This window comes from Ipomoea nil, unplaced genomic scaffold (genome assembly GCF_001879475.1).
Source record: "Ipomoea nil cultivar Tokyo-kokei standard unplaced genomic scaffold, Asagao_1.1 scaffold3170, whole genome shotgun sequence".
NCBI classification, from domain to species: Eukaryota; Viridiplantae; Streptophyta; class Magnoliopsida; order Solanales; family Convolvulaceae; genus Ipomoea; species Ipomoea nil.
In genome coordinates this window covers 2,482,246-2,493,745 of record NW_017619598.1, presented here as the reverse complement: position 1 = coordinate 2,493,745, position 11,500 = coordinate 2,482,246, and the positions used below count along the sequence as shown (strand labels likewise).

The following is an 11,500-nucleotide window of genomic DNA, read 5'->3' as shown; positions in this document are numbered from 1 at the left end:
CAAGTCAGGAGAGAAAAATATAAGAAAAATAAATTAGAGGTTTATAGTAATAGATTATGAACTTAACTGATATTATTGATGTAAAACAATAAGCTTTAAATAGCATACAAGGGAGAGAAGATAGTAGGTAGTTAGCAGGTTGTTGTAACAACCAGTCTAACAATGCTACATAAAAGGAATGCAACTAGAACTAATCATATACAAAAGATGTCAGCCACAGATATCCTTAACACGGCCCCGCAAGATGGAAGAGCCGTCGGAGAATCCAATCTTGGAACGGAACTGAAAAACAGCGAACGGCCCAACGGCTTTGTAAGAAAATCAGCAAGCTGAGCCGACGAAGAAATATGCCGAACAACCAACAAACCATTAGCAACCAAGTCACGAACAAAGAAATAGTCGAGCGCGAGGTGCTTCATGCGTGAATGGAACACTAGATTCTTACACACATACGTAGCGCTGAGGTTGTCACATAGTAGAACCGGAGGCCCCAACAGCTGCAGTCGAAGCTCATGCAACAGATTCTTAACCCACAAAACATCTGCAGCAACATTCGCCAAGGCTCGATATTCGGCTTCTGTAGACGAGCGCGAAATTGATTTTTGACGAGAGGATTTCCAAGAGACGAGATTGGTCCCAAGATATAATAGATAAGCGGTAGTGGATCGCCCACTAGCAGTGCAGCCACCCCAATCATCATCCGTATACACACTTAGTGAGAGAGGCTTCCCGGCACGGAGGTACAACCCATGGTACACCGTACCCTTCAGGTAGCGTAATAACCGTTTTGCAGCTTGCCAGTGCACCTCGGTAGGCATATGCATGAACTGTGAGAGCCGGTTAACTGCATAGGACACATCAGGTCTAGTGATGACCAAATACTGCAACAAGCCAATAAGACGCTGGTACTGAGTTACATCCACCGTAGCAGTACCGGATTGCGCAAGGAGTAACTTGTCTGGTGTTGCAAGTGGCATTGAAACAGCCTTTGCACCATCCATATCAAAACGAACCAGTATGTCTGTGATATATTGACTCTAAGACATGAATATGCCAGTGGGTGTTGAAACAACCTCAATACCTAGAAAGTGATGCAAGGGACCAAGGTCCTTAAGGGCAAAGCGAGCTGCTACAGTTTCAACAAATTGATCAAGCCATGCAACATTGTTTCCTGTTAGTATAATATCATCGACATACACCAAGAAATAAACAATAATATCATTAGCAGAATAAACAAACAAAGACGCATCTGCCTGTGACTTAAAAAACCCACAACGTAACAAGAACTGGGAAAGTTCCAAGTACCAAGCCCTGGGAGCCTGTTTAAGACCATATAAGGCTTTAGTCAGTTTGCATACATGAGCTGGAAAGGACTGGTCAACAAACTGGGGAGGCTGCTTCATAAAAACCTCCTCATGCAATGTTCCATTAAGGAACGCATTATTGATATCTAGCTGGCGCAGACCCCATGTAACACCCCGTGTTACGGCCTCTAAACTAATTAATTATTTAATCATTTACTCAAAAGAAAGAATTAAATTTCATTAATTAATTAGGAAGGGTCCACCATAAGCCCATGAACCCTTATCCCTAAAACCAATCCCTTAGTCCTATAAGAAATAGAATTAGCAAAACCCATACCATTTAGACCCTAATTGGGACTCTTAGATATATAAATAGGGACATAGGAGACACCTAGAACTCACACCACAATAACTTTCACCACACAAGAAATTCCCAAGAATTCCCATAGGAGAAATCAAGAAAGAAGAAATCTTAAAGAAAGACCCTTCATAGCCAAGGAATTTAATTAAGGCTAAGAGGTAACCCATGTCTCAAAAAAACCTATTTTCCTTGCTATAATCTTCTTCTTTGGCTCCTTCTATATGCTTATCTCTTGATGAAATCTCCTATGGTAATTATGATATGATCTTGATAATTGATGAGATGATTTTATGTGTGATCTTGATGATCTTGATGATGATAAGAGGGTCTTGATGATTGTGTGATGTTCTTGATAAATCTTGATGTTTCTTAATATTAAAGATGAACTATAATCTTGATGATTTAAATATGATTTGAGCCCTAGGCTGAATTGTGAATTTCGTATTCGGATATTCTTGGTATATTTGGGTGGGAATTCACATGTTCAGGTGTTGATTATGTTTAGAAGTCATGATAGGATGTGCTCTATGTGATTCTTGCTTTTGATCCGTTAATTTACTACAAGGTGTCGTTATTTGCGTTTAAAAATGTCTAAGCATGGTTTCGGGTTCCACGGAGGATCCCGGGACTTGTATTTTGGAAAAAGAGTCAGTGGGGGGGAGGGGGACCCGCCACCTACCCGCTGCCAGTTTTAATGCCGCCGGCAGTGGGCAGGCGACTGCCCACCGGGCACCCGCTGCGTGGAGGTTCTTCACCGGCGCGCAGCCGGCGGGTGACCCTCCACCCGCCGGCCACCCGCTGGAATTTGCCCACTTCAGGACTTTGGCTTCCCCGTTTGATGTTCCCCAATCCCCGTGGTGTCCCAACCGACCCCGTTTGTCGTGCTTGAGTGTAATTTGATGTTTCGAGTGCCATTCGTAGGATGGAAGAGTCTTAGGAATTGCTTGCTAGTTGAATAGGTAACCCGTTGGCCTAGGTGGAAGATGCATGAACCCCTTAGGACTATTCTTAGTATGTGAAGGATCACACGTAAGTTTATTTATACATCTCCCCCTTCCCAATGTGCTAATATGTGCTACAATGTGTTATGTGATGCATGATACCCCAATTTGGTTGCGATCAAATTGGGTGTTCCTGAGCTGCGGTTCAGAAGTTTATTGCGGTCAAATTAATTACTTATGAGCTGCGGTTCATTCTCCTGGCTGCGGTCAGTGATTCACTTCTTGGGCTGCGGTCCACGTAGGCCTCGTGTGCTGTGGTCCACCGACTGGACGCGCCAGGCGGTGTGTAGGGCCACTAGCCCGAGGAAGGCCATAGCCCACCGAATGAGTGATCAGGCGGTGTGTAGGGCTACGGTCGGCTGCGATCCACCGAGTGTATGGGCCAGCGGTGTGTAGGGTCGTAGTCTCCGAAGATCATCGCCCACCAAATGAGTCCCTCAGGCGGTGTGTAGGGCTTGATCTACTACGACCCACCTACTGAGTTCGTCAAGTGGTGTGTAGGGTCGCAGTCCCCCTTAAAGAGGATCACAGTCCACCGACTGAGCGCGTCAGCGGTGTGTAGGGCTGTGATCCGCCGTTGAGTTCGTCGACGGTCTATACGGTTGGTTGCGATCAACCCCTTCATGCTGCGGTATGAGGTAGAGTGCTGCGGGGCTGTGTTAGTACTATATGTACTAACCTTCATGTTCGGGGCATGCGATTGGTCCCGTGGCGCCACCAAAGTATGCTTGTGTGATTTGAATGATGATTGAATGATAATGTGAATGATTTGAAAGTGAACGGTGACCTTAGATACATGTTCTTTATGATATTGTCTCTATATAACTATTTATCATCGCTTAATGTGCTTACCCCTATCTGTCGAGTTTATCCCTGGTTTTAAAGCTAGAGTCTCCTAAGTATATATCTTCCTACTTCAAAATGGTTTCATATAATATATATATATATATATATATATATATATATATATATATATATATATATATAGTATTTCAACGCGTTGGAGTGGGTTACCAGCATCATTCGCTGAACAGATATATTTGGCTTTCAGGCACAGATGAGTAGACCCCAGAGTGCGCTAGAGATCTGAAGCGTAGATTAGTTAGTTTCCCTTTCGGCCTGCGTGCCATGATTATGTATTGACTGGTGTTGGAACGGGTGTTGGAACTGGTGTTGGAACACCCACGGGTTGTATCTGTGTAGACAAAGGAGACGACTTGCACAAAATATTACGTGATTATGAATCATTAGAAGCAGAAGGTAAGCTGGTAGATGACTTCTGCAAATCGTTATAAGGAAACACATGGGGCACAAATCTAACATGCCTAGATACATAAATACGATTCGAACCAAAATCTAGACATTTATAACCAGATTGGGTGTTCGAGTAGCCAAGGAAAATACATGGACGTGACTTTGGTTGTAGTTTCTTGGTGTTATAGGGACACAACCAGTGAAAACACAAGCAACCAAAGGGTTGTAACTTGGCATAATTTGGCAATTGTTGGAACAAGACTTAAAATGGGGATTGATTACCTAAAATTGGAGTAGGGAGCCGGTTAATAAGATATACGGCTATCTGAAAGGCGTAGGTCCAGTATGAGGATGGCAAAGACGCGGAGTGAAGAAGAAACATGCATGTGTCTTCGCTCTGCAACACCATTGTGCTCAGGAGTGTGTGGCGGGATGGTGAAATGAGAGATACCGTGAGTATTAAAAAACGGCCCAAGTCTCATGAACTCGCCCCCATTATCTGAGTAAACAGAAATAATTGACATGCTAAAATATTTTTCCACTAGCTGTTTGAATTGAATGAATATTGTAAACACATCCGATTTACGTTTCATGGGGTACAGCCAAATGTATTTTGAGAAGTGGTCTACAAAAATGACATAATAGCGAAATTCATCAATAAAGTTCTCAGTATATCCCCACACATCAGTATAAACAAGTTGCAAAGGTTTAGTGCTAACAAGTGTATTTTTAGAAAAAGGCAGTTTATGAATTTTATGAACATTGCAGGAGGAACAGTAAAATTTTCGCAGAGATGACATGGAGACTGGAACATTACAGCGTTGCAACACCTTATTCGACGGGTGGCCAAGTTGTTTGTGCCACTGAGACAAACAAGCCAACTGCGTAGCATGAACTGTTGGGTGAGAGGCAACTGGTCCAAAATAGACACCATTAATGTTCACTCCCCGTAGCAGTGGAATCCCGGTTCGAAGTTCCTTGACTAGAAAATGAGAGTCAAAGAATTCAACATACACACGATTAGTCTTGCATAACTGGGAAATAGAAACTAAATTAGTGTGTAACTGTGGGACACGCAAGACATTATCTAGAGTGAGAACATTAGAAGGAGTGGGAATGACAAATTGGCCAATATGGGATATTTGTAAGGAATTACCGTCACCCAGGCGTATTTCATCCGATCTACTATACTGGGCGAAAGTCTGCAGAGGAGCGAGACTTGGTGTCACATGGTGCGACGCCCCACTATCAAACATCCAGGGAGGAGAAGCCCTAGTCATTGAATTGGCTGTAGGAGATACATAGGATTGCACAGGAGGAACATCATGCTCTTTTAATAATAGGGCTAGCTTGCGACACACCCTTGTTTCATAACCCGTAAGATAACAAAACTTACAGACGATACCTGAGCGATTGTGTTCCCCTTGTTGCCGATTGGAGCCATAATGATTGTCATTGTTGCGGGCCCTCCGGTTGGTGTTGGACTGGTGGTTGCGCCGCAGGGGTGACGAGGTGCGTTGAGTAACATTAGCAGGAGTAAAAAAGGACTGACGCAAAGCATCTGCGTCTGTCAATTGGCGTTCATGAAGACCACCCCACACCCACTGCTCTAAGTCTCTTTCCTTGTGCCCCAAGAATTCAAGATTATTATTCGCCAACCAAGAATCATGGTGATTTCGCAGAGCTCATTGACGCCGCTTCCTCCTTCTCCCTCTCCCTGTTACCGCCGATAAATAATAGACCCAAGAAACCGATCAAGAATCATAATCGTTGGGATTTTGATGAGCTTATGCACGCTGCTTCCTCCTTCCTCCCTCTCTCTCTCCCTGCCAACCAAACGCAAAAGATTCATAATTATTGCTCCCAACAAACCAGTAGAGGAGGAGGGAGTCATCCCCAAGAAACAGAAGGTGGTGGATAAAATCTCCCTAATTCCACTGGATGCAGTGGGAAATCATCATCATCATCATCACTGGATACATAAGCGCCTAAGTACCAGTGACGTGAACCTTTCATCAAGGCTGTTGCTGCCCAAAGAGGAACTCACAAAATACGTCTTGCCTCTCATGGATATGGAGTCTTGTAGAGCTTGTCAAAACAGGGATGGGTTGAGAGTTAAAATATGGGATTTGGACACTGAGTCAGAGCATCAACTTAACCTCAAACAATGGAATACGGGCAGCTTTCTTCTCACTAGCAATTGGAATACAGAGTTTGTGAAAAGGAGGAGTTTGCACCAGGGTGACATCATTTCCATGTGTTGGGACGTTGAGAATCTAAGGTTCTTGTTCCGCAAGTTCAGTTCCCAATCTTAGAATGAAATTCAATGATAATTAACTAATTCCATCAGATTTTGCTAGGATCCATGCATGCATCTCCGTATGTACTAATCTGCAGGATTTTGTACTACCCATTAGTGTATGAATTGATTAGTAAATATTACTCCGTATTAAATATATATTGACTTCAAATCTATTTTGCACGAGATCACTATGTTTTAATAGTTATAGTACTTCTCTGTATTTTCATATATACCGTTCCATTAATTGAATAAAATGTACCTCCAATTTATGGTGTAGGAGCCCCCTCTATAATGGAACGGTATATATGAAAGGGGACAAGCCATCCTATTTATGGTGTAGGAGCCCCCTCTATAGAGTGATAGTGTACCGTTTTCCATCTATACCATGTATGTGTCCCCCTACTACTTTGCTTCCAACGACTTTCACGTGAATATATAGAGCCTGTTACGCCTTTGTAAACAGGAATAGAATTGTTTAGTTGGTTGGTAAAGTATGATGTTATGGCCTCATCAGTCATCAAATATTTATTTTATTTTTATTTCTTAAAACAATGAAATAATTTATCAAGTTTAATCTTTCAATGAACCAAACAATATATAGAATGAAATTAATATGAAATAACATTCTTAATCCTTCAAAATCTCCTTTCAAAAAAAAAAAAATCCTTCAAAATCTATTTTGTGAGGGATAAGGTTGCCTCTGGTGAGCTTCTGGTTTAACTTTGTATCTACTAAAGATCAGCTTGCAGACATTTTTACTAAATCTCTACTAGCTCCACGCTTTGAGTTTCTTTGGGACAAGCTCAATGTTGTGCCTCTTTAACCTTGTGTGCTTGAGGGGGTGTATTAGCACTCTAGGAGTTATATTCCTTTTATATCTCTTGTTACTAGTGTGTTACATATATTTGTTGTACAGCTACTATTATTATTGATTGTGAATACAACTCTACAAGTACAATTATCTTCTCTTAATAATGTTTGCTAATTGGTAAGTGATCAAAATTATTCAATTAGGCTCTGATTGGCAAACCTAGTTGAAAAGTAGCTGAATGGTGAAAAACTATAATTTAGGAGCAGAAAACTGAAGAACGGTTAATGTAGCTGAAATTCTTAAAAGTGTTTGGAAAAATTAGCTTTTTGATAAGCTGATAAATGTAAAAAGATTAAAAAGGACATCTTCATAATATTTAAATTAGTTTGTTTACGTATTAAAATTTAACATTTCGTCTTCCAAAAAAAGTAAACATACATTTTTTGAAGAGTAAATACCCAAAATGGTCCCTCGACTATAGCTAAATTCACAAATTGGTCCTCGACTTTCAATTTCAACCAATTAAGTCCTTAACTTTGTAATTTTAACACAATTTGGTCCTCTGTCTATTTGACAGTTTGTTGACTGTGATTTTTGAGGATATATATGTAATTTCATGGTCCATCGTCAGTTTTTTAAGATTTTGGTTGCATTTCCAAACCGCACTGTTACATTTTAATGCACCGCCGAAAGCTATCTACCAAATCCGGTCGCCTTTCTTCATCCTCCCTTTGGATTCTATGTAGTTGAGTTCGTACCAAAGCGAAGAAGACGACGTGTTTCCGAACCAGTGCAACGTCATCCTGGAGTCCTCCACGTGCTCCGACGAGAGCTGAAGGTTCTTCTTGAGATTGTCGATCACGGTCAACAAACGGTCAAATAGATGGATAACCAAATCGTGTCAAAATTACAAAGTTAAGGACTTTATTGGTTGAAATTGAAAGTCGATGACTAATTTATGAATTTAGCTATAGTCGAGGGAACATTTTGAGTATTTACTCTTTTTTGAAATAAAACTATTAGCATGATCATAATCTAGCATCTCATAATGAAGCAGCAATATTGTCCTCCAATTTAACAGCTTATGGATGGAAGAGGACCAAAATTAATTAATTAAAAAATAAACATTGAATACTTTAAAACTACAATGAATTTTTAATACTAATAATGAATATTTATTTGTGATTCAGAATACAATTTTTTGCCCAATTAAATGGTAGGTTTTTTAAAAATTAATTTCCTAGTCCATATGGGAGCGGGAAAATATATATCTTCTATTCTTCTTCTATCATTAACGGTTTCCAAATCCCACCGGCTTTGGAATTAGGTTATTCTATTTCCCCAATATATATGTATTTTTCATAGCTTCCTAAAATAAAAACAAATATGTGCAGTGCCCGCACTTTCACGGTTTACACGCACTCTGAAAATATAATGTCTGAAAATAGCGCAATGGAGAGTCTGTCATCAAATTCAACAACTACAACGGTGGAGGATCACCCACGTGCACCTATAGCTGCTGCTCATCCGCAGGCCGCCGTGAATCCTCCTCTCTCCGCCGCCGCCTCTCTTAATAATGTCCATCCATATCAAGAACCACCCGTTCTCGCTCTGCCAGTGCCCAATCAACATCAAGAAATTACGCTTTTTTCAGGATCAGATCATGAAGACCACCCCACTCCCACTGCTCTAAGTCTCTTTCCTTGTGCCCCAACAATTCAAGATTATTATTCGCCAACCAAGAATCATGGTAATTTCGCAGACCTCATTGACGCTGCTTCCTCCTTCTCCCTCTCCCTGTTACTGCCGATAAATAATGGATCCAAGAAACCGATCAAGAATCATCATCGTTGGGATTTTGATGATGAGCTTATTCACGCTGCTTCCTCCTTCTCTCTCTCCCTGCCAACCAAACGCAAAAGATTGATAATTATTGCTCCCAAGAAACCATTAAAAGAGGAGGAGGAGGGAGTCATCGCCAAGAAACAGAAGGCGGTGGATAAAACCTCCCCAACTGGGCAGCCGCAACCACTGGGAAATCATCATCACTAGAATGAAATTCAATCATTAATTATCTAATTCTATCAAATTTTGCTAAGATCCATGCATCTCCATATGTACGAATCTGCAGGATTTTATACTTCCCATTTGTATATATGATTAGTAAATATTACTCCCTATTATATATTGACTTCAAATCTATTTTGCATCACTTTGTTATAGTTACAATTCTCTATATTTTCATATGTATACTTAAAAGTTTATTATTTAAAATGTACAAATAATGACTCTGTTTGGTAACATAGTTAGCTTATCAGCCAAATTCGATTTTTTTTTGTCACTATTAGATGTATGACTTTGTTAAACATCTAATTGCTCCAAAACCTTAAAATTCAAACACACTCAAAGCAAAGCTTTTTGAGAAATAAAGTAATTTTGCATTTAATCTGTAATACCCACTATCTTAGAAATAAAATTATATCCATGTTTATTAAATGTGGTCAACAAGTCAAAGCTTATCCAAATTTAATATGGGATGAAATTACTAAATTGCCCTTCCTTAACCTTAAAGGTTAAGAAACCACTTTGGTCTTTGGATAAACATCTCTTTTGAAAGAAGATAAGAGGAGTGGACTAGAGAGATAGAGGAAAAGAAAAATCTTGAAGCTTTGATCTCCATCTTCTTCAAGCTTAGGTCTCAAGTTATTGGAGTATTCTAGGTAAGTTTGACCTCCATATTTCACTCTTTTTTAGTTGGGTTTAACATTTGAGCTCTAAGATTGATGTTTGAAAATATTAGGAAATTTGACAAGGAGTATTTGGGTGAGCTAAATAGCTAAGATTTGGGTGTTTCAGGTAAGTGGTTAACTCTTCTCTCCTTATTTCGCAACCCATATATATAACCTATTTTGAAATCTCTACTACTTTGGATACCCATTTTAGGGTTAGTATGAGTTAAAAATATTTTAGACTATGATATTTTTTGGGTTTGAAACGCTAAGCTGAAGTCTGGACTGGAATTCTTATGTATTTTGGAGTTTGGACTAAAATTGTGTTTAGGTTTGTTGGAACTGTGTTTTCGGAATAAGGTTTAGCTAAATGGCTGACTGAAACTAACACCATGTGTAGTGATGGTTGAATGGTTTATAGTTGCTGTGTTGGTAACGATTGGTCCAGAGTTTAATTCTACTTTGCTAATATGGCCTTATGTTTGTTTTATCGCAAATTATTCCATGGAATCGTGTTCACCGTTCTCGGTGAACACAAGGCAAAACGACGTTATTTTAGGCAAAAAAAAATAAAAAATTCGCGGATGTGGAGTTAACGGCGCGCGTTTGATCAAATTATGAATTTTCTGTTATGAGATTATGAATTTTATGAAAATTCATAATCTCATAACAGAAAATTCATAATCGCATAACAAAAAATTCATAATCTCACAACTGAAAATTCATAATCTCATAACAGAAAATTCATAATCTTATAACAGAAAATTCATAATCTCATGGTTCCAAAGTGAATGTGTAGGCATGGTTCCAAAGTGAATGTGCAGACATGGATTCATAATTTATGAATGTCCGTGATTTCGGACGGGAATATGTAGGCATGGTTCCAAAGTGAATGTGCAGGCATGAATTCATAATTTATGAATGTCCGAAATTATGAATGTAATGAAAATTCATAATCTCATAACAGAAAATTCATAATCTCATAACAGAAAATTCATAATCGCATAACAGAAAATTCATAATCTCATAACTGAAAATTCATAATCTCATAACAGAAAATTCATAATCTTATAACAGAAAATTCATAATCTCATGGTTCCAAAGTGAATGTGTAGGCATGGTTCCAAAGTGAATGTGCAGGCATGGATTCATAATTTATGAATGTCCGTGATTTCGGACGGGAATGTGTAGGCATGGTTCCAAAGTGAATGTGCAGGCATGAATTCATAATTTATGAATGTCCGAAATCTTTGTTCACCTCAAATTAAAGTGAAACCGCAAAATGTGAAAATAAAGAAGAAAAGTCACGCAATTAATTAAGAAAAAAAAAAAAAAAAAAAGATAACGGTGTACTAACACCGTTGGAACCGTGTTCACCAAGAATGGTGTTGGAACCGTGTTCACCAAGAATGGTGAACACGGTTCCATGGCATACCGTCTGTTGTTTTATATACGTAATATATGCTTATAAAATGAATTATTTGTTTAAAGTGAGACTTGAACTCTTAAACTCATGCTTATTAATTTAAGTTCTTTCCAAGAAAGCCATTTCAATCCCTTTGAAATTATTTTGGTTTAATAAACCATTCTATGATTTTTAAAGAGTTATGTACTAAGAAAATTATTATTTTGAGAATGGTTTATACCTTGCATATTTCTTAGTTTGATAAACTTATTATCTATTTTGGAAATAGGTACTTTGTTATGTGATTTTAAAGAAATGATTTTTGCTACATCG

At 39.1% G+C, this 11,500-nt stretch overlaps 1 protein-coding gene across 1 annotated transcript; it reads left to right on the top strand.

The window, feature by feature from the left end:
- Positions 1–5,701: 5,701 nt before the first annotated feature.
- Positions 5,702–6,235, top strand: LOC109167879 (B3 domain-containing protein At1g10455-like). Its single transcript, XM_019316950.1, has one exon. The coding sequence runs from the start codon at positions 5,702–5,704 to the stop codon at positions 6,233–6,235; it is 534 nt and encodes a 177-aa protein (XP_019172495.1).
- The last annotated feature ends 5,265 nt before the right edge of the window (positions 6,236–11,500 follow it).

Coding starts and splice junctions, on each gene's coding strand:
- LOC109167879 (XM_019316950.1), top strand. CDS start 5,702: ATGAGCTTATGCACGCTGCTTCCTCCTTCCTCCCTCTCTCTCTCCCTG.